The sequence below is a fragment of the Tachypleus tridentatus genome, chromosome 9 (genome assembly GCF_004210375.1).
Source record: "Tachypleus tridentatus isolate NWPU-2018 chromosome 9, ASM421037v1, whole genome shotgun sequence".
Lineage (NCBI taxonomy): Eukaryota > Metazoa > Arthropoda > Merostomata > Xiphosura > Limulidae > Tachypleus > Tachypleus tridentatus.
In genome coordinates this window covers 64617757-64642199 of record NC_134833.1, presented here as the reverse complement: position 1 = coordinate 64642199, position 24443 = coordinate 64617757, and the positions used below count along the sequence as shown (strand labels likewise).

The 24443-nt window shown below is 37.2% G+C and overlaps 1 protein-coding gene across 12 annotated transcripts in view; it reads left to right on the top strand.

The window, feature by feature from the left end:
- Nucleotides 1–24443, top strand: part of LOC143225325 (putative protein kinase C delta type homolog) — a 53084-nt gene that overhangs the window by 3171 nt on the left and 25470 nt on the right. For 7 of the 12 annotated variants that reach the window (XM_076454502.1, XM_076454500.1, XM_076454508.1 and 4 more), the window contains exons 2-5: nt 9330–9507; nt 15417–15500; nt 20447–20559; nt 24240–24300. In XM_076454502.1, coding sequence (XP_076310617.1) covers nt 9375–9507; nt 15417–15500; nt 20447–20559; nt 24240–24300 — 391 coding nt within the window. In that variant the 5' untranslated portion in view covers nt 9330–9374. Of the gene's footprint in view, nt 1–8012; nt 8158–9329; nt 9513–9537; nt 9558–15416; nt 15501–20446; nt 20560–24239; nt 24301–24443 lie in introns of those variants that run through there. The other 5 variants (XM_076454497.1, XM_076454507.1, XM_076454498.1 and 2 more) reach the window with 5 other exon arrangements.

Below are 24443 nucleotides of genomic sequence, written 5' to 3'. Positions count from 1 at the left end.
CCAAAACAAACAATCAAACCACTGATCTTAGCATTGTTAGTACGTAGACCTACCACTGTACCAGAGGGGGACACCATAACCAATGAATTCAAACTTAAATACTGACGTCTCATTACAGTTACACATATCTATATTTCGCATACCGTGGGGCACTTCGCTACTGGGCTAAAACATTTGGAGAACACGTTTCTCTAGTGCCCCTACCTCCACCTCTATTTCTCCTGCCTGTGATCTTACAAAAGTATATTTTAGGGGAGAACAAATTATGTGAACGTAAAATAAAACGGATTTTCTTATGCAGGAAGTCCGTTGATACGTTAGGCTAATAAAAAATGATGGTGGAACAAATTATCTTCCTTCTTACATAACACGTGTTACTGTTAACGGGTGTAGCGTTATGGTTAGTGTTCCGGGCTGCGCACTATAGACTCAAAGATCGAACCGTAATGCCTCTGAATTCGTTCTGTAAATGCGTAGTTATTGAAATAAGTCAATAGCTTTATTCGTTTCAAAGAGCTGGACAAAGTGATTATGGTGGGGAAGTATCCCTCTGATCAGTAGTTCAAAATTAGAGTCAACTGTACTTTAGTCTATGTGTTTATAAGGTGTCGTTCATAATCCTAACTCCGTAGTGTTGAATGTTTCATTGAAGCCATTTGAAGTCTTCTAACTTTACCAGAGAAATCTCTTGTCTCCGAGTAGAAATGAATAAACACACACTAGAAAAAAATAAAAAAAACCTGTGAGGCGTGGAAAAATAACTGGAAAATGTTCAAAAATGTTAAAACACACGTTTGTAACAAAAAGGTTTTTTCCATGTAACACAGTTTATACTCCACGACAAAGCCTTCTACCTGACACGTTGCAAGTAATAATAGAAAATGTTTTTGTTGCAAATCGAATAGTTTTATCAACATTTCAAGTATTAATCAAACCTTCCTTAATGACGTAACAATGATTAGGTCTATCACTACTTCAAAGACTACAAGCAATATGAGTTGGCACTACGTTGTTTAGAAGTATGTCACAAAACAAGTTGGTTGTCTGGCTTCCAACTGTTAAAACACAAAGGATAGAACTTTAATTCGAAAATCACTTAAGTTTTTTATCAAATGTCGGACGCATTGTAAGATAATGTACAATTACATTAAAAGAAGTGCCCTGTTACGTAAAACGTTTCATTAGATACTTAAAATATAATACCAGATGAAGCCAAGCTAACCAAGTAAAACGTTGTATCCACGGCTGTTATACTCCATGTATCCCATAACAAACACGTTTCAAATCTGAAAAGGCCTGGCATGGCCAAGCGCGTAAGGCGTGCGACTCGTAATCCGAGGGTCGCGGGTTCGCGCCCGCGTCGCGCTAAACATGCTCGCCCTCCCAGCCGTGGGGGCGTATAATGTGACGGTCAATCCCACTATTCGTTGGTAAAAGAGTAGCCCAAGAGTTGGCGGTGGGTGGTGATGACTAGCTGCCTTCCCTCTCGTCTTACACTGCTAAATTAGGGACGGCTAGCACAGATAGCGCTCGAGTAGCTTTGTGCGAAATTCCAAAAACAAACAAATCTGAAAATATTACTTGTATCATAGAGAGGACAGTATTTGTCTATTAACTTTCCACACAAAAAAGTCTAGAAGGCCATCACGATTCTTGGCAACCATCCAAAGAGGCACTTAGTTCATCTCTGTAGAGGTTATAACATACAAATCTGAGCCAAGTACATACAGTTTGAAGGACAATTACTTAGAATAAATATTTATGTTCTTTTGTATATACATACATAAGCAAGGACACGAAAGTTTATTAGATATAGCGATGGCTGGGACGTTGAGTATTTAAAAAATTACGTCACTAACAAAAACTAGTTGATTAACCATTTCGATCTGTTTATTTCCCTGTTGAATACCGATGGGTATTACTTACAACATCTCGTAAAATATCCATCAACACCTTTCGTGCTATCCATAGGTTATACTCTACGACCTACTACGTCGTAACATATTATGGGTTATGAGGATATGGTCTTTAAACATACCAATCTAGATAACTTATAAACAGGGTTTAAATGGATGGCGATGAACTAGATTTATTTCAGCATGGTCGCCGAAATTGTTCTGTTTCAACAGTAAATAAAACCAAAATTAAAAGCAATAAATATTTCATTGTATACCAAATGGCTGACAGGCGACACACTAATAGGTAGTAGTGCAAGTGACTAAAACGGGTGACTCCTTTAAGCGGTTTTCAGCACCCTTTTGTTGCTCATTATATTATGGAATACAGCATTCGTCTACCTTTTCTCACTATATACAAAGCTACAGGTGTATAAAATATACACACCATTCGTTACTAGAGATTAGCTGCAGACACTTAATTTGAAAACGGAAAACTTTATCTGTGTCTGCTTTGTGCAATCTTAAAAGAATAATTAATGGGCACTAATTTTTATTTTGCCCCTAGGGGGAGGCTATATTAGGGCTGTAACTTCATCCTATACAATGGTACACGTGTATAATCTTCCCAACTTACGGCTGTCCACCTAAATTTGAAGATATAACCTGTATTATGTAAAGGATTTATATCTTGTGTTTGTCTATTAACTTTCCACAGAGAAAAGTCTGGAAAATCATCATCGTCTTCTTAAGAGGTCCGGCATGGCCAGATGGTTAAGACACTCGACTCATAATCTGAGGGTCGCGGGTTCGAATCCCCGTCACCTCAAACATGCTAGCTCTTTCAACCGTTGGGACGTTATAATATGACGATCTATCCCACTATTTGTTGGTAAAAGAGTAGCTCAAGAGTTGGCGGTGGGTGGTGATGACTAGTTACCTTCCCTCTAGTCTTACACTGCTAAATTAAGGACGGGTAACGCAGATAGTCCTCGTATAGCTTTGCGCGAAATTTGAACCAAACTAAACCAACGCCTAGAGTGCGATACGAAATAACTTTCAGAACTTCCGTAGATGTTAGAAAGTGACACCACGCAATGGTTTCCTTGGTCAATGTTTGTTTGTTTTGGAATTTCGCACAAAGCTACTCGAGGGCTATCTGTGCTATCCTCCCTAATTTAGCAGTGTAAGACTAGAGGGAAGGCAGCTAGTCATCACCACCCACCGCCAACTCTTGGGCTACTCTTTTACCAACGAATAGTGGGATTGACCGTCACATTATAACGCCCCCACGGCTGGGAGGGCGAGCATGTTTGGCGCGACGCGGATGGGAACCCGCGACCCTCAGATTACGAGTCGCACGCCTTAACGCGCTTGGCCATGCCGGGCCTCCTGGATCAACGTGTGGTTTAAATCCAGGAACAGCATGAAAGATAACTTGTGTTTTAAGGAAGAAGTTGAAAGAATAATTCTTTTGTAGTCTTACATGACAAAAAAACGAAAAAAAACTGTTGAATCGCCGTATAAATATGCAAAGTCGTTATCATATATTAGTGCACTATGATATGTAAGTCTTTGTAGTTTCATTTTTAAATTCAGAAAATCCTAAAACTTATGCGATGAATCTTGGCGGGAGTGTAGTAACTGACAAACTAGTATTGTGTTAGGTCGGGCGTGGCCAATTGGAAAGCGTGCACGAACTGTGGGCCGAAAGGTTCATAGTTCATATGAGCTCCGCACTGTGTGACTACGGGTACGGAAAGAAACGATAGTAAATTCCCGCTATTCGATCAGACAATAGTAACCAAAACGTTGGCGGCGAGCCGTGTTGACTGTTTTCCCTCTATACCATGAGTTCAGCGTTAGGGACGGTTATGCGCATATTGTCCTTTGTGTAACTATGGGCCAAATTCCTTAACATGACTTACCATATTGTTGAGAATGGAAAGCTGCCAGTTTAGGAACCGTTATAATAAGAAAGGAGGGCCTGGCATGGCCAAGCGCGTAAGGCGTGCGACTCGTAATCCGAGGGTCGCGGGTTCGCGCCCGCTAAACATGCTCGCCCTTCCAGCCGTGGGGGCGTATAATGTAACGGTCAATCCCACTATTCGTTGGTAAAAGAGTAGCCCAAGAGTTGGCGGTGGGTGGTGATGACTAGCTGCCTTCCCTCTAGTCTTACACTGCTAAATTAGGGACGGCTAGCACAGATAGCCCTCGAGAAGCTTTGTGCGAAATTCCAAAAAACAAACAAACAATAAGAAAGGACCGCAAAGCATAAAACGCAATTATTTTTCACCTTCCAAAAACACGCTTGAATTCAAATAACGTTAACCCAATTATAACTGATTCAGTCTTTGTATTCATTCGTATGTCATGCACCGTTTCGTTTCACATACTTTGCAATTTCCTGTGCTACAATGGTTAAAGATTAATTTCGAGAACATAAAGAGAATCAAGGGCCGTATTGAAACCTAACAATCACAAGACAACTCACGAAGAGCACCGACGCATGAGGGAGCTTCTGTCCAATGATTATTAATTCAGCAATGCTCCGTAGTTGTTTATGCTCGTAACCTAGATGTTGTCAGCCCTTTATTGTACCGCACCTTGTCTCTTCAATTACGCAAATACACCTGTTATTTATCTTACTTATGTAACAGCTAATTATTAAATAATAGTAAAAATAATAATTTGGTAAACTAAAATATAATATTCTTGACTAATTTGTGAACCTAAGACGAAAGAAAATCAACATTTATTCGGAACCGATATAGCCATTTGATTGTTTAAATCAAATTATTTTAGTCTCAGACTCCCCTGACGTGAATAAAAAGTTTGAAACCCCCCCAAAAAAAACTTATAATTTTGATTTTTTCATGTTTATATGATATGAACCAAAGCTTGTCATTACAAAATGCTTTCTGTTAATATTAAAACAATGAATAAACGTAAATAAGCAAGAGGACTCCTTCTTTTTTCCTTAAAAAAGTATATTATTATTGTTACTAATTTATTAATTTTATTAGGCCCGGCATGGCCAAGTGTGTTAAGGCGTTTGACTCGTAATCTGAGGGTCGCGAGTTCGAATCCCTGTCGCACCAAACATGTTCGCCCTATCACCTGTGGGGCATTATAATGTGACGGTCAATCCCACTATTCGTTGGTAAAAGAGTAGCCCAAGAGTTGGCGGTGGGTGGTGATGACTAGCTACCTTCCCTCTAGTCTTACACTGCTAAATTAGGGACGGCTAGCACAGATACCCTCGTTTAGCTTTGTGCGAAATTTAAAACCTATAACTCTATCATGGTGATTTAAAAACAGTTCCATTGTAAAAAAAAATGACAACTTCTGTCGACATACTATATCATTTAATTAATTCAACATGATTTTTATCGGCTTGTCGTTTATTTAGAGTTGAAATTAATTCAGCCCATTTTTTCAGCGGTTCCTCAGAAAAATCTAACACTTCCAAGGGTCCGCGGCTCCTACTTTCGGAAACACAGGATGAAATTATTCTACATTGTTGTGGCTCTTGACACTTAATAGAACTTACGTAAACGTTGTTAAGGATCATTAAGCGATGACTAGTTTTAAGGGATTTACCGAGATATGGTGGGATTTCCCTTCTGGGCGAGACGTTAGTGAGTAATAAGTCATACCAGAACCTCATTAAATACGAAAGTTGTGGTCACGCCTTTATCAACAAACTATTTATCGATTAATCCGAACACAGAAACTGAAATGTTTTAGAATTTGAGAAGAATTTATAAGACTGTAAGTTACGAACTTCCCTTTTTTTTTCAAGTTAACGAGTTTAACACCAAAGTGTTTGTTTACAGCTAGCTTCTGTTCAGACACAGTCTGAATTTAATTCATTCATTTTAAACCGTTTGTTTTGCTGTTATGCACAAAAGCTATACGATGGGCTATCTGTGCTTTGCCCACCACGGGTATCGAAATCCGTAGACATATTATTGTGGCACTGCCATGGGTGGTCTACTTTAAATTGAGAGAGAAAACTACGTGACTGAACTTTTCAACGAATAAAACCGAAAACTAAACGAGGTGGTTGGACTGCAGGTTAACACACTTATATGTACATACAAATCTCAATAGAACACTGCCTAAAAAAAAAAATATTCGGAATATATTGAATTTCAAGAGTATTCATATCTGTTGTGTCTAAACATAATTATATCATGCTAAATTTTGGTTTGGTCACTGGATGTGACCATATTAATCATTCCACACACCCCTTTATCATAAAACACCGTTTATACTGATTAAGTATGAAACTTATCACATTTCCCAGTGGGAGAGTGGATTTCAGGTTAATGGAAAATGCCGAAACCAAATTACTTTATAATACCCTAATGTAGTACAGAAACTTTATAGTCACCAAACGAACATTGGCTTATTTATTCATACCGTTCCAATCATATCAGTTTTTGTCTCCCACCTTTTATTTGTGTATAAATAATCATTAAACTATACGGGTTCCTGGAATAATATAGCGTAAATGGAAACTTTGTAATATAAAATACAATATGTATCACATATAGACAGCAGGCGGCACTGAATCTTACGTTACAACATTTATTATTCAAAACCTCTTGAAATTTGACCAAACAATGGATGGTCTTAGGCCATTATTATACACTGTGGTAACTGGATCAAGTGTCTCGCGCGCGGTAACTTTCATTTGGTGTCTCTGATCTGTGGTGATAACACTGAGTACCGACAAAGTCCAAAATTAGATTAAAAAGCAAACTCGGAAGCTTGTCGTAAAAGAAGTCAAGTAATCGTGTGTGTGTTCTCCATTATTTAGATGGAGACACTGGCTTCATGGATATAAACAGAATTTAGACTGTGTGTTGGAATTGAAAGGTGATGGCGAGAAAACCCACTTGTAGAGAAAAATATATGTGTAAAAACGACTCATTTGGGTTGAGAAAATATTTTTCGTAGAGGAACGAACAACGTTTCGACTTTCTTCGACGATGACCGAAGAAGGTCGAAACGTTGTTCGCTCGTCTACGTAAAATATTTTCTCAACCCAAACGAGCTGTTTTTACATATATATTTTTAAAAGGTGATGGTCCCTTAAATGTGAACTAGTGAATAATTTAGTAAATGCTGAACAATAGCAAAATCCCTACAACAAATCTTCTAGCCCTAAGAACAAAAAGTGTTATTGGGGTGTGATTATAACAAAAACACCCAGTCTCGTTGACAGGGTAGGAAACCACACCATGTTTCTAACACTTATGGTATATATGTAAAGATGTGAATATATGAACAGAGTGGTAGCTATGTAAGCAACAGGTCAAAATTTAATAAACACCTCTTAAGTTGTGTACGTACCATTCAAAATGTGTTTGTTTATTGCTATGCACAAAATTCCATAATGAAGTGACCACCGCGGTTATCGAAACCTGGTTTTTAAGGCTATGAGCCTTTAGACTTATCGCTAAGCCAATAGGAGAGCAGTGCGATAAAATAAGTGATGTTTGTTTATTTATTGTTAAGTCCAAAACGTCACAACAGACTATCTGTACTGTACCCGGCACGGGTATCGATACCTGGCTTTTAGGGTTACAAGCTGAGCCACTTAGGGAGAAGGAGGGCTCATAATACGAGAATGTGGAATTTGATACACTATAATTTTAAATGAATACTAGCTAATACATCGTTTCAAGTTATTCATATATTATGATAATATTTGAAGAGGATGCTCTACAATCACCACAGACGAATAAGGCGTGGTCTTTTGTGAGGTCACTATCTCTGACGAAAGGGTATGAACTAACACATTAGGGTGTGGCGCCCGTGTCACAACTTTCTACCTATTTAGGTGACTTCTGTTCCACTTCCTTTTAATGTCTCTTTCAGTATCCTCAACTGCACTGAATTGGAGTCGGCAGACTTCAAACTTGAAGTAAAAATAAAATGGTTTTTTTGCTTTTTTCCGTCTCACCTGAAACAGTACTTCACATATTGAGAGTAAAGATTTTGCGTAGCTGATTACACTTTCCCTTAAATCGCCAGAGATATCAGTGTGTTGGCTGATTGGTTGTTATCAAACACAAAGCTATACGACGGACTATCTGTGCTGTGCCCACTACGATTTTCGAAACTAGGTTTGTAGCATTATAACTCTTCAGAAATACTGCCACGTTACTAGGAGTCAGTGTTGACTGTTGTTTGTTTGTTGGTCTCTCTGCTACCGAGTTTCACGCACGAGGAATTGTTGACAACTAAGGTACACTTCTGATGTAACTTCTTTCACAAATAGTTTTTCTCTCAAACGTAACCGTAATTTAAAATGCCTTTAACATAGGAGAAAGGTTCAGGAACTTGTTGATTGTATATACGCATGTCTTTACCAACTTCCTACAACCTCTACAATGGTAAAAAGACAAAGTATTATTCATGTAATTTAATTTGAGTGTATAACATGATTTTAAGACATCATGCCCTTGTTAACAACCTCTCTTCAGCTGATTTTACTATAGTGACCATAGAAGTTGACCCGGCATGGCCAGGTGGTTAAGGCACTCGACTCGTAATCTGAGTGTCGCGGGTTCAAATTCTCGTCGCACCAAACATGCTCGCCCTTTCAGCCGAGGGGGCGTTATAATGTTACGGTCAATCCCACTATTTGTTGGTAAAAGAGTAGCCCAAGAGTTGGCGGTGGGTAGTGATGACTAGCTGCCTTCCCTCTACTCTTACACTGCTAAATTAGGGACTGCTAGCGCAGATAGTCCTCGAGTAGCTTTGCGCGAAATTGAAACGAAACCATGGAAATTATGGAAATAATAAATAGCAAACTTTTAAATGCTGATTTGGAAAATATTCTGCATGTTATTAACCCAGCATTCTAACTATAAACAGGAACGTGTTAATGAGTGCAAGACATACGAGGTATATCATTTATAAATATTTAAAAATAATAGTAATTAAATTAATTTCAAAATATCGATTTTTATCTGTAGAGGACCGTGTCATTATATACTAAAAATATGCTTATTAAATGTTGTTACAGTTGAAAAAAACGTTGCTTTCAGTTTTTGTATTCATGGCGCAGATAGCCCAGTTGCTTTGCGCCATAAAACGCCAAACCTACCACCAACCTTGTTTTCATTTTATAAGTCGAGGTCTGCATTATTACATTATGTTTAAATGTGCTAATTAAACATTTCTGTGCTTGTATTCTAGAATCAACTGATTATTAATCAAAAATCAGCTCAACGTCAAAGTTATATAAACATGCAATATTTATGTTACACGTGCCTTTTAGTTATATTTTCATAGAAACTTTTCACTACATTTTAAACATTTTTAGCCGCGGCTTTGTGGCTCGAAGAATGGCTCTGTGATTCTTTGAATTTCAATATCTGACAGATATTATTAATTATATTGACTTTCTTCTAGGACAGCCAACCACGAAGCTTTTCCTAGCGCGTGACTTGGATAAAAATGTCGGGAAAAGGCTTTTTACGAGTAAAGTTGGTTCAAGTGAAGTTTGGAGACGAGGTAACTGACGGTTCGACTTCAGAAATAAAAGATCCGTACTGTACGGTTAGTGTCAAGGACGCAGAAGAAACACCAGGTACGGTACGTCTGAGAACCTGTACAGAGAACAACACTTATTAGAATAACGTATGTTTGTAAAAACACTGGATATTTAAGCCTTAAGAAGGGTACATATTCGAAACGTAATCAAAACTAGTTTTAACAAACTAAGTTTTCTGTTAAATTACTTGTTAATATTTTCATTATGAATTTAATGATACTGTTTTTAGCAACTATTAATACTAGAAATAAACGACCTTATAACAGCAAAATGTTGTGTTTATTTGATTAGAAACTCAAAGTTTCGCTCTACAGCTTCTTCAGGACCGTTCACTGAAACACAAACCGAAACTGACAGAACAAATGGTTTAAGCAATAAATTCTATTCTAATCTATTATGTGAATTTGATGTTAAAAGGTCGTTTATTTCTAGTAACAAAAGCAGATTTCATTGCTTGAGCTCTTGTCAGTATTATTGTAATACGTGTTATTCTACACAGCCGTCAGAAAAGCTCTATATCCTATACATTTGTCGAGATAAGGGTTCATACTGAGAAAGAAAACTTGGGTCTCTTTGTTTGCGATAATATCACCACGTAACTGGTTATTCTCCCATAGTCTTTGTTGGCTTTGCATATACAGTCATGTGAAAAAGTTAGAACACCCTATGAAAGCCTGTGTATTTTTGTAACATTTTTGGACATATAGATATTTAATCTCAACTTTAACAATACTGAGAGATTATAGGAAGATAACTAAACAATTAAAACTGAAGAAAAGACTTTTCAACATCTACTGTAAATGTAATTCTACAAAATTGCATATTCTAACTGAGCAAAAAGTTAGGATACCCCCACATATATTCCCACTTAAAATGGCTCAACTCACACACAAGTGTATCACACTAGGTGTACATGATTAGAAGATCGTTACTCAGTATTCTGAATGAGGCTTGCCCTATTTAGACCTCAGACATTGAATCTGATGTGCTCCTGACTGTTGAAGTAAGAGTGAGCACCATGGTGAGAGCAAAAGAGCTGTCTGAGGCCTTCAGAAAGAAAATTGTTGCAGCTTATGAGTCTGGTAAGGGATTTAAAAAGATCCCAAAAGATTTTGATTTATCAGCCATTCCACGGCCCGGAAAATAGTCAACAAGTGGAGGGCTTTCAAAACAATTGCCAACATGCCCAGGTCTGGTCGTCCAAGCAAGTTTACCCCGAGAGCAGACCGCAAGATGCTACAAGAGGTCTCCAAATACCCTAACATGTCATCACGGGACCTACAGCAGGCTCTGGCTATTGTTGATGTAAAAGTGCATTGAAGGACCTCTGTAAAGACTGAAGAATGGAAACTGGAGGAAAATGAAACCAAAATGTTGTATAGGTGATGGAATATAAAGGTTGTCTACATCACCAACTGCAAGATTTCATCCAGAGGACATGAACTGCTAGAAACAAGAGAAGCCACGAGACAATACACTGAATGGGATGAGACATGATAAAAATGAAAAGTGTTATCACCAAGAGAAAGATAAATTAGCTGGATGAGGTGACCATCCAGTGGAAAGTGGAAAGAGATGCAGTCATGTGAAAAAAGTTAGGACACCCTATGAAAGCCTGTGTATTTCTAGCATTTTTGGATATATACATAATTAATCTCAATTTTAACAATAATGAGAGATTATAGGAATATAATTAAACAATTAAAACTGAATAAAAGACTTTTCAAGATCTTCTGTAAATGTAATTCTCCAAAAATGCATATTCTAACTGAGGAAAAAGTTAGGACACCCTACCCCTAATAGCTAGTGTTACGCCCTTTGGCTGAAATAACTGCAGTGAGACGCTTCTTGTAGCCATCTACCAGTCTCTGACATCGGTCTGAAGAAAGTTTGCCCCACTCCTCAATGCAGAATTCTTTCAGCTGTGAGATGTTTGAGGGGTTTCTTGCATGTACAGCCCGTTTCAAGTCACCCCACAGTATCTCAATGGGATTAAGATCTGGGCTTTGCCTCGGCCATTCAAGGACTCTCCATTTCTTAGTTTTCAGCCAGTTCTTGGTGGATTTACTGGTATGTTTTGGGTCATTGTCGTGTTGCAGGGTTCAGTTCCGCTTCAGCTTTAATTTTCTTACAGATGGTCTCACATGATCCTCAAGTACCCTCTGATACACAGTAGAATTTATGGTGGATTCTATGGTTGTGAGCTGTCCAGGTCCTGCTGCAGCAAAGCAGCCCCAAACCATGACACTTCCACCTCCATGCTTCACAGTTTGTATGAGGTTCTTTTCCTGGAATGCTGCATTTGGTTTATGCCAAACATGTCCTCTTTTCCGGTGTCCAAATAATTCAAGTTTGGACTCATTTGTACAAATTACATTATTCCAGAAGTTCTGGTCTTTGTCTACATTCTCTCTGGCAAAGTTCAGTCTAGCCTTGATGTTTCTCTTAGAGAGCAAAGGTTTCCTCCTTGCATATCTCCCATGCAAATTAAACTTGTGCAGTCTTTTTCTGATTGTAGAGGCATGCACTTTTACATCAACAGTAGCCAGAGCCTGCTGTAGGTCCCGTGATGACATGTTAGAATGTTTGGAGACCTCTTGTAGCATCTTGCGGTCTGCTCTCAGGGTAAACTTGCTTGGACGACCAGACCTGGGCATGTTGGCAATTGTTTTGAAAGCCCTCCACTTGTTGACTATTTTCCGGGCCGTGGAATGGCTGATAAATCAAAATCTTTTGGGATCTTTTTAAATCCCTTACCAGACTCATAAGCTGCAACAATTTTCTTTCTGAAGGCCTCAGACAGCTCTTTTGCTCTCACCATGGTGCTCACTCTTACTTCAACAGTCAGGAGCACATCAGATTCAATGTCTGAGGTTTAAATAGGGCAAGCCTCATTCAGAATACTGAGTAACGATCTTCTAATCATGTACACCTAGTGTGATACACTTGTGTGTGAGTTGAGCCATTTTAAGTGGGAATATATGTGGGGGTATCCTAACTTTTTGCTCAGTTAGAATATGCAATTTTGTAGAATTACATTTACAGTAGATGTTGAAAAGTCTTTTCTTCAGTTTTAATTGTTTAGTTATCTTCCTATAATCTCTCAGTATTGTTAAAGTTGAGATTAAATATCTATATGTCCAAAAATGTTACAAAAATACACAGGCTTTCATAGGGTGTCCTAACTTTTTCACATGGCTGTAATTTGTAAAAGCAGACGCAAGTGTGATAGGGTATGTGGGACATCGATATGACCGTACAACTCCTGAGTGAAACTAAGCAATAGAATATTGAAAATAACCCTGAGAGCATGGCGTTCTAACACCTGTAGACGAGAATAAAAAGCAGGATTAACAGAAATGCAGGCAATAATATTAATGGTTAGTAAGAGTAAGGTAATTTCAGGACTTGATCTATGATGGAGAGATAATCCAGCTTGAACACTCGACAATAAGCAATGACCATCAATGAATCTACGAAATGTAGAAATCAGAGTATACTTGACAGTACGGTAAGGACTCACTTCAGTCTCAGATTAACCAACTTTCTGGAAAAGAATAACCGGGAAGCTTCTAGAGCTCGGGAAGAAAATTCAGAAAAAAAGGTGTAAAATGAAACAAGGGAATGAAAGAACCATAAAGAAGAATACAACTGATGGCAGTAAACGATCGTATTTCAATCATGAGTAAAATATTGCCTGTTTTGCAGCACGTATGTAACAGATAGGAGCTTGCAAACAGTCACTGTCCAAAACATGAACAGAGCTAGCAGTGAGAGCGGAGAGTGAATTAATAGTTGAATCAACAATGTCTGAAGTGTCAACCAAAGATGATGATCACCCGATTCTTGAAGGTTATTTTCATGGAACGAGTTCAATACCTTCTTTTGAAGAAGTGAACACAGAATCACCCACCATGATAGGACATGAGGGAGGACATTTCCGACCTGTAAGGAGTTTGAAACGATTCCAGAAGGGAATAGAATTTGACGAATGTCCGAGATTGGAACAAGCTCGACTCTAACTACGTCTCTTAAGGGTTTTAACGTAGTTTCGTGGAGTGATGAAACAGTGGATGATGTGAGTGTTGGTAGTGAAGACAAAAGATGAAGTAAAATGTCCACAGCTCTGTGAGGTAAGGGTGGCGTGTATGGAGAAAACTGGTGGAAGAAATGGTATTGCCGAGAAGGGACTTACATAGTGAAGAAAAAACGTCATGTTCACGGTTTGTAAGTGGTGCAGGAATCTTAATCAGCAGAATTGTAGAAGAGATATATCAGTTTAGTGAAACAAACAGAGGTAGACTGTATATGGGAATGAATATGAATAGTGATGTGGTCATTCCACTAAAAACACATGGTGAGGGATATGAAATTAACTGAAGCAAAAACTATACCAGAGGAAGACTGTGATACCTAATAGTTATGAGAGGGGGGTAATAGAGAACCGAAAAGGCTGCAGATTCAGAGCGATCCCTGCTGTGATAACTGATATCAACCACAAAAAGATGGCTGTGAAAGGTTTTGTCCAAACAGAAGAATATTTCGAGGCAATATATAATCTATAGACAAATATTAATTGTGGTAACTTATAATTCGGGGTGGGAATTAAACAGTGATCGTCATTTTCTCAAAAAACAAATACTTGGGAAGTGAATGGATCGGAAGACGAATACGAGTACAAGTAACCATACTACCTGTACGAGGTCCTAGTTGATGGTCACAACAATGGAAGTGATAGTGACAGCCAGATGATTTAACTTGTGGTGGGGACTTGAAGAAATTAATAATATCCAGCATCCTACAGTAACAAATGTGGGAGGTTCGTAAAAAGAAGCAGATATTAAGAAATAATAGAGTTAAGATCCTGGCCCTTCTGGTTCCCTTTGGCATCGAAAAAGAAAGTGAGAGTTCAGTCAGAAAAAGTTTCCTGTCTGATGATGTAAAGGACTGATCTTGCAGCATTAGCGATACTGTCAAGAACAAAAGCACATTGAAAGGGAAGAGTATTCCAGAGGACAATAGTAACAAAACGAATAATGTCTTCAACGGTAGGAACTGTAGACATGGATTTAATAGGAGACATAATGGGGTCAGTTGTATAAACTGGAGACACAGGAGCGGGACCTTTGGACTATTGGGAAGGCTTGCCACGACACCTGTGAGAATAGTTGGGATTATCTAGTTGACAGATGTTGCAAATTGGGGGTGAATTTAATTGGGTGCCTTGACAAAGAAGATGAGGACCCTTGCAGTGTGAGCAAACGGGCTGATTTGGACGTTTAGCAGAGGCATGAACATTGTAGCCCAAACTCTTTACACAGTACACTGGCTGTGGTGATGATGAGCAGAAAGCTTCTATTCAATAATGACGATATAGAATGGTACTAGGAGCAAGTAAGTGATCAATCATATCACTGCTCTCCGCCAATTGCCAAATCGTGCGAGTAGAACCAATAGAATGTGCATTGTTTGTTTGACTGAAACCTTTTCTGTAAGCAGCATGTAAATGTGTTATCAATGGAGTTGACTCATCTATCCCTGAGAAGAAAGGTTGCTATTTAAATGGAAATTATTGTATTCAAACTTTACGTCATATAAAATGTAACATTAATTGGCGAAGTATCATTACAATTAACTATACATGTCATCGGACTTATTGTTAGGTCTATATGTTTCAACATTACATTCTTTACCTAGTCTCCCAGGGGTTTCAAAAGTTCTGTGTTATAATAGTATTCTATTCCAAACGCACTGTATTCATCATATTCATTTCTGATGAGAGTTTTTTATTTTGTTTTTGCTGTTTTTGAAGTACCAAAAAGCTTGAAGTATGGAATAAACATTTTGTGATAGATATTGTAACAAAAAAACTGCCGTTTTAATTGAAAAGGTGATGGGATGGACAAACCGTTAGTGTGACGATATATTAGTGCTTATTTTTATAGGAAAATCTGGTGTCCAGCTTGTTCAACGTAAAAAGACTTCTTATCCGGAGTGGAATTCTTGCGTCGATGTGCAGTATTCTCGAGGTGAATAAGTTGTTGTTTTTTTTTCGTGATAGGTCTCTAGTTAATATTCATGTATTTCGCTCCAACAAACGTATATTAGGTAGTGCAAAATATTATATTAAGACAACATTGATACTAGGGTATTGCAAACAAATTGTAGAAACTTTCCGTATTGTTTCTAAAAACGTTCTCTTGGGGAGAGGGTATTTGTTGCTAAATGCAAACGGGCTATCTGGGCTGTGCACATCATGGATATTACACCCAGTTTTTAGCATTGTAAGTTCATCAAACATACTGCTGAACTACTTTTGTGGGAAGATAACCGGTAAAAAGAAGTGTGGGCATTAAAGCATAGTGGTGAACTTAACCCTTATTAACAGATAAGGATGTTTTGGATTTTCTTGACTTTGACCTTCCAAAAATTAATCACTTGTAAGTTGAGTCATAGACCAAATGTATACCAATTGTCGTCCGAATTAATTTAGTTGTTTTCGTGAAATCTTGATGACACATTCACACTCGGAGGTGAAAACATCTCTTCCGCTTCAGAGGTAAATAAATCACTCTAATAGAAATATGTGTTTCATTCATTTGTTGTTAAAGATTAATACAGTCTTTGATGGTAACTTTTACGATAAACAAGGAAGTTCTTGTAACACTAGCATTTCACTTTTTTATTAACTGCTTTTTTATTAGCCCAGTGGTTAACGTGCTGGGCTGTGGAACGAAGCGTTCAGAGTTCGAGACGTGATGTCGCTGAACTCTCGCTGTCCTTGTAGTTGTGAAGTCACAAGAAGTCAAAAGTCAATCCTTCTATTTGGTTCAAAACCAAACAAAATTCTTATAGTGACCGGTGATGCTGGAGGCTGCCTTCCATCTGGTAAATAGTATGGAAAACATTAGATTTAGATGCCCCCAAAAAAAAATTGACATAGTTGTTCTAAAGCCTTAAAATCATTTATGGCCAACTGAATTTTTTTTTCTCCTGGGAATAATTTCGCTTTATGAGTTATTGTTTTGAAATTCCAGTGTCCATGTATTGTACAATCGACACGGATACTCTGTGTTTGATTAGTAATTTTGCTTCCATCGAATAATCTGGCAATCACGTTCCTTTTTTTTTAATTACACGGCCTGGTAGTAAGGGTGCTCGATCGCAATCTGCGGATCAGAGAATCGAATCCCGCTATCGAACATGCTTGCATTTTTCAGCTGTGAGTGCACTGTAATGTGACGTTCGATCCCACTGTTCCTTGGTAAAAGTAGCCTAAGAGTTGGCGGTGTTGACTAGCTGCTTTCGTTCTAGACTATCATACTAAAATTAAGGACAGGTGGCTAGTGCAGATAGTCCTCGAGTAGCCTAGCGCAAAATTCAACAAGTAAACTTCAGTTATTCATCTGCTTTACTGAACATGAAAGCTTGTAACCAGTAAGTTTTGTAGTTATATATCCAGCTAAGACTAATGACTACAGACTTCCCGTGGTTTGTAAGAGGTTTGTGATGATAGCTGTTCAATTCCAAGAGCACATAACTTTGATGTTCAACATCTAAAACAACTGACTTCTTTGTATGAGTCTCGGGTTATCTTCAGGTCCATTGATGCCATAAAATATATCAGTAGGGTAGACGGCTGATTCATTTAAGTTTGACCCCTAGTTTTTTTACCGGTAAGTCTGAAAACTTATACCGTTAAAAATCGTGCAGGTTTGTGAAGAACAAGTGAATAGACACCCTTAGATTTTGACAGCATTATTCAGATGGAATAAACTAAAGTTAGGCCTAAACAAATTTACTTTATACCACTAAACATCGTGTAGTTCTATGATGAACAACAAACAAACAAATACCATTAAATTTTGATAGCATTATTGAGGTGGAATAAACTAAAATAAGGCCTAAACAGATTTACTTCAGTTTATACCGCTAAAAATCGTGTAGTTCTGTGATAAACAACAAATTAACAAATACCCTTAAATTTTGATAGTATTATTGAAGTGGAGTAAACCAAAGCTAGGCCTAAACAAATATACTTTGTACCACTAAAAATCGTGTAGTTCTATGATGAACAACAAACGAACAAACATCCTTAAATTCTGATAGCATTACGAAGAGGAATAAACTAAAGTTAGGCCTGAACAGATTTATTTTAGACATGTGCCTCAAAGAAGATAACGTTTAATTGTGTGTATTATTGAGAAAATAAATCTTCCTTATTGCCGTCCAGTATTAATCTTGACTTGTAATAATTGTTTGTTTGTTTGCTGGAATTTCGCACAAAGCTACTCGAGGGCTATCTGTGCTAGCCGTCCCTAATTTAGCAGTATAAGACTAGAGGGAAGGCAGCTAGTCATCACCACCCACCGCCAACTCTGGGGCTACTCTTTTACCAACGAATAGTGGGATTGACCGTCACATTATAACGCCTCCACGGCTGGGAGGGCGAGCATTTTTAGCGCGACGCGGGCGCGAACCCGCGAATTACGAGTCGCACGCCTTACGCGCTTGGCCATGCCAGGCCTTACTTGTAATAATAAAAAATTAAAAGTATTTTGAAAAAAAGTTATTTATTTGTTTGGCTAAAGCAAAACTAAACGGCTTCTCGTTGGCAAAAAATTGTTGGTACACATACCTGAAATAACAACGAATTTTCCTAATCTCTTAACTGCGAAAGGTTTTGTTGGTGTTGTTTTTACCGAAAATGTTGAATATACATTCTTTTGGAGCACTTACAATCATTCGCATACCAAAAAGGCGTCTCGTCTAGTTCTAGCCCTATTTAGAAACAGTCTAGACACGTGTCCTACTTGACTATTTTTAAATGCCTCTCATGAACAGTGTTGGTAGGGATCAAGACCTACACCCTTGTGCAAATTAATTGAAACAAATGGTCATTTTACAATATTTTCAGCATGGCGGCCAGTGTAAGCTCGCTGGACCCGCTGATTTCCTTTAATAGTCATTTTTTCACACAGACGGCGTCATTACCTGTGTTTTGTAGTACGGTCGATCTATTTCTGGGATATATGACGAAATTTTGAGGAATGTTGCGTCATCCGAAATTGCGTTAGAAGAGCAAGGAGACCAGTCAAAAATAATTTCTTACCAACTCAATGAATAAAAAACGGTATCAATGGGGTCTGAAATACAAGAACTCGACGCATGAACAATAAATAAAGGTGTTATTCAGTGACGAGACTCATTTCTTCGTACAGGGTCAAAGAAGTCTGCATGTTTGCAGATCTCCAGGTGAGAAACTTCGAGAATCTCACATCAATCAGTTCGTAAGACATCCCTTGAAGAAGATGTTTTGGGGCATTTTTAGTTACTATGGCGTCGGAGGCTTACATATCGTAGAAGGTATGGTGCGAGGACCACAGTACATCGAAGTTTTGCAGAGAAGAGTCGTTCCAGAATTGAAAAAGAGATTTCCAGATGGATCTGGCATTTTTCAGCAAGATCTGGCTCCGTGCCACACATCGAAACTTGTGAAGAATTTTATGACTACAACGAGAATAAAGGTGCTGGACTGGACAGGAAACTCTCCGGACTTAAATCCTATTGAAAATCTTTGGGTGATTTGTGAAGAAAGACTTCGAGGTAAAGACTGTACTACGAAAGATAAGCTAATTGAGACCATAACTGAGGTGTGGTACCGCGATCCAAAAATTAGTAAATATTGCAGTCAACTTGTGGACTCGATGCCAAAGCAGATTAATGATCTTCTGAAAAATAAAGGCGGTCATATCATGTATTAATTTGTGAGTAATTTTTGGATTCTCAGAAAAAAAAACGGAAAAAATTGAAAAAATCGTAATTTTCCGTCTTGTTTCAATTAATTTGCACAAGGGTGTAGTTTTGATAATCTCCTATATGCTTTCTCTGGTAAATTGGCTGTTTCTAAGTTTAGCAACACTTGGCGATTAAACTCCCATTACATTCACTTGCAGTTTTTGTGTATAAATTATATTCTGTCAGTAACGCAAGTTACCACTGAGTACTCTCGTTTGTTTTCAAAATATTACTTTTCTATTTCTCTAATTCTCTTCATTTCTATTTCTTGCTCCAAGCCCTATCAGAGCCGGAGAATCCAGAAGATACCTTTATTGTCGTAGCTGACCTAAACTCTGAAGTTATAATACCATATTCTTTGTGCAATTTACAATAACAATAAGGCAAATATTGTTTGCAGTTACTATAATTTCAACTAGCTATAGTTGTCTTTGTTGTTATGTATTTTAATGTTTCCGCAGACAAGCATACTGTTTTTCTATTTTTTCGATCGACCGCCATTCCTTGATTTCTAGGTGGATTAACTTTAAAATTGTTAGAGTTATGCCTTGGTTCGTTATACGCGAACTTCTTTGATTTTTGTTCTTGATTTAGGCGATTTTAAGAATTTATTGGGGTCCAAGATTAAACAGCGCCTAAATGAACATTTTCGACTCCTGTGCTGTCATATTTATAACAATCAAGATGAAAATTGGAACAAATAGAAATATTCGTGCACCAAAACGTTGACATACACTCAATAAAAGTTGGATTTACCCATTTTGAGTCTTTTTAAGGGGTTCAAAGCTCTCATAAAAGCAAACATTATTTTTGGGTTTTGGTCAACTACTCGGCCATATTTTAAACAACGTACATGGGACTTTGTATAAAGATACCTTCTTGTAGGTCCCAAGCCATGATATAAACAGTTTTCGATTTTTTTTCTGGTGTCATAATTAGCCATGCTGGGATCCTATGGCAGAAACGTGTTGCACTCGCTGATAAACATTGGCCTTTTTGATTATTATTACTTCTAGAACTATTTAAACTTCTAATACCACATTCTAAAACATAATGAACCTCTAAGAACGTTTGTGCATAGATATGATAAGTAATCTAGTTCCTAGCGCACCAGAGTATCTAAATCTATATTGACAATCGTTCAGTGTATTGTTATATGTCTGTTTGCTTGATATAGGTTCACTAGTTCACTTTGTAGTGATGGATAAACCAAACAAGTTGTTGGCAGACCTGCTGATCCCGATTCAAGTCTTGGTAGACAAATGTAAAGCTGATGACCCTCTCATCTGGGTAAGAAAAATTAAATTCTGAATTTTTATTAAAATTATTTGTTTTCCTTGAAAGATATAGAATGGTTAGAAAGATGTTAATAATATGTGGAATCTTATGTATGTAGAGAGACCCAAGTGTTGTAATTGTTTTGTTCTACTATAAACAGGATAAGAGTTTCTTGAGCAGGGCGTGTAATTGGGGGTTGTGCCAACTGAAATATATTTGTCCCTCTCAACAAGTTAATGCCGTCCATTAATCTAACTTTATATTTGACTCTATTATCTCTCATTGACCCTTCTTCCAAGTTAAGAAAAGTTATAACGGAGTCTATTCGTGGTCGATCTTGTATTTCAGTTATATAAGTATACACAAATACAAGTTGGTGATAGTAGCACTTCGAGCAGTAGATCCATCTTCTTAAATGATAAATGAAAAGGTTCCCACCTGTTGAAATCACTAGGAGTTTGTAGAAACTGAATGTGGGCTTATTGTTCTCACATCTCATTAACCATAGTGGTGGTTCATAATAAAGATTCCAATTAATTGCACAAAATCCTAATAGAACAGTCGAACAAAAATATACCTTAAACAGCAAATATTCAAGTCAAAGAACTTTTGAAACCTTTATTATTGACTATTAAGGCTGCGTACTTAAAAATGCACATGAAAGCACACATTAACTTTACAAAGAAAAGGAAATCCACTCAAAACAACCAATTTGTAATTCTTCTTCCAATTATTATTATTATCTTGTCAGCCTGCAACAAAATTGTTTGATATATAGTACCCAAACGTTTTGTAGAATACTAAATAAGGTACTGCGAAGGTATGGACATTGAAAAGTCAATTTCTTTTTCTATATTTTCCTAAGCTAAAAACCATTAATTCTATTGCAAATGATGCTATCATTACCCCTTGGAGTTAACTCTTTTACAAATATCCGGTGTTCTTTTAAAAACTTAAATATAGGTTGAACAGGAAATTAACAGCCACTAATAGATTAACATTAGATGACTGCAAAATGTAGATACCCATGCCTTGTACATTATACAATATACAATCGGCGTATTTAGAGAGCAAGACCCTATATTACGTATGAAGTGAAGGAAAAAATATCAGTATACATAATATTAAATGTCATTACAAATATTCGTAGAATAAGTACTTTAAAAGACACTAAGTTTTATTTAAATCGATGTTTTAGACATACATATTTTATTTTAAAATGCTGATCTTCTACTGGTACAGTTTTATTCGCGCTTAGTGGGGGTTGTATCATAGTCTGGAAACATGTTTTCCATTGCTATACATTATATACGGAGAATTTAATTGCATAAAAACAATAACTGTTCACTACATTTGTCTTAAATAAATCTTCATGACTATTTCCAGCTGTAGCTTAACATTTTACATCTCGAACTAACGAGATTAAATAGCTACAATAAACCATAATGAACGTATCAGCTAGCTATAAGGTATGTTTATTATCATTACAATTTATAAAGTTAGCTACCATATCAAGTAATCTGATATCCATAGGTGAGCATAAAGAAAAGCCACTAAATAGGATAAACAAACAATTGGGAACTTAAAAACCTGTGAACAGAAATCGTGAAAATGAATAAATAAGGAAACAAGGCTGGGGATAATGCAGACATCATTTACTCAAACCACCAGTTTCTATTTTGACTCCGCCAAGTACAATTCTAGGTAACAGCATAGAGTAAAAATAAGGTTTGTAGTTTGAGCACATAATCTCTACATTACCTCCAGCCTTGTTTTCTTACTTTTTTTACAATCCCTATTTGCAGAATTTTAAATTCCCAATCTTAATTTTCATTAACTTCTGTAACGTGATATTGAAAACATTTGTACAAGTAACATTTAGAAATGATGGCCAATTGAGAAACACCACGATGCAAATTTTTTGAGTGAGACAGTGGATCAGTTTGTTTGTTTTTGAATTTCGCACAAAGCTACTCGAGGGCTATCTATGCTAGCCGTCCCTAATTTAGCAGTGTAAGACTAGAGGGAAAGCAGCTAGTCATCACCACCCACCACCAACTCTTGGGCTACTCTTTTACCAACGAATAGTGGGATTGACCGTCACATTATAACGCCCCCACGGCTGAAAGGGCGAGCACGTTTGGCGCGACGGGGATGCGAACCCGCGACCCTCAGATTACGAGTCGCACGCCTTAACACGCTTGGCCATGCCAGGCCCAGTGGGTCAGTGGTAAGTCTGCATGCTTACGACCCTAAAAGTTTGGTTTCGATACCAATGGTGGACAGAGCACAAATAGCTTATTGTGTGGTTTCGGTCTTAACAACAACCAAACTGATCAACTAATATATGACTCATTCCCTTAAAAATGGTAAAATGACTTTTAAAAAATTTTGGAAACTGAAGTTGGCTAAAAACTTTTAGTAGGAAAAAATTCTATTAGTTCTCAGTTTATACTTATTAAGGTTTTGTATATGGGCTTGGATTCTTTATAGTAGGTGTCTTTGACTTGTTGGCGATGTATTCGAACAATAAACGGGTAGCGCACAATCCACTTGTTTTAAAATAATATATTCAAAACAAGTCAAACATATGTACAAAATTCTTTACACTACAGAATATCACAGTTGTATCTAAAAATCTAAATAATTTTCTTTTCTTGTCAAAAGTCTACTCAATCTGGTCCGGTTACTTTAGAACCAAAATGAACAACACGAATTATTTTTCTGTACTCTGTTTTTCATAATACAAATCGCAATAGATTCACTTACGTTACCCTTTTGGTTACCACAGAACTTTACATAATTGTCTCCTTTTCACCAAAGTCCACACAGACGACTTCAATTACATTCGAACACTCTTTAACAAGACGAATTATCTCCTTATCTCTGCCAAAGTGTGAAACTCACTTTAAAATTTTCCCTCGGTGGACTCAGCAGATAGCCCAATGAGGCTTTGCTATAATGAAATATACATAAACTAACAATCACACATTCTAACTTCAATTGCACCAATTTAATGGTTTTCTGGCTTAACTCCTTTTATAGATTACCACAGCTGTATTCAGAGTGTTAAATAACTGTCTTTTTATTTCGTTAAAAGTGCACGCAGGTTTGTTTAGTTATTTAGAATCCAACTGACAAGACACATTATTTTTCCTATTTCTGTCATTAAAAACAAACCATGGAAGTCACTTACACACCACCGAACTTCACGTTTTCTGACTGAACTTTTCTTGACTTACACTTACTTGGTTGCCTGTAATTATATATCTTCCAACTGAGGCTTAGGACTTTATACAAACTAGGAGACACTATGATGTAACAATGCCTACACTGCGAAAAAATCTCAGAAGTTTCCTTAAAGATAACATTAATAACACTGCAACAGTTGAACTATAAACACTGCGTACAACTTTTACCGAATTACGTAACAAAATTTGTCAAAGCTATTACTTTTAAAATAATAAACCTTTAACATTATTGTTGTGAAAACTAAATATTCATTGAATATTAAAACACTAAATAAACTAAAGCTAGTAATCTAAATAGTCTTCTAGATCTAACAGTCTTGTATGAATTTTTAACCGTATGTATAATTTGAATACAATTTGTAAATTCATAACGAATGAGGAGAGTAAAAGCTTTATTTTTAATTGGAGCATTTTAGTAATTTTTATGTGCAAAATTTTCAGCTAAAACTGCGACCAAGTGGAAGTCTGTGCGTCCAGACGAAGTGGTACAAACAAGGTGAAGGTAAGTATTGCTGGCGGTTAATTGCTTGTGTCCATATCTTAATAGAAACTCAGAAGTCAGGGTCATATTAGAGACAAAGAATATTATAAAGCAAATTATAAAGAATACAAGGAGTGATAAAAATAGTATCCTGGTCAAATAAA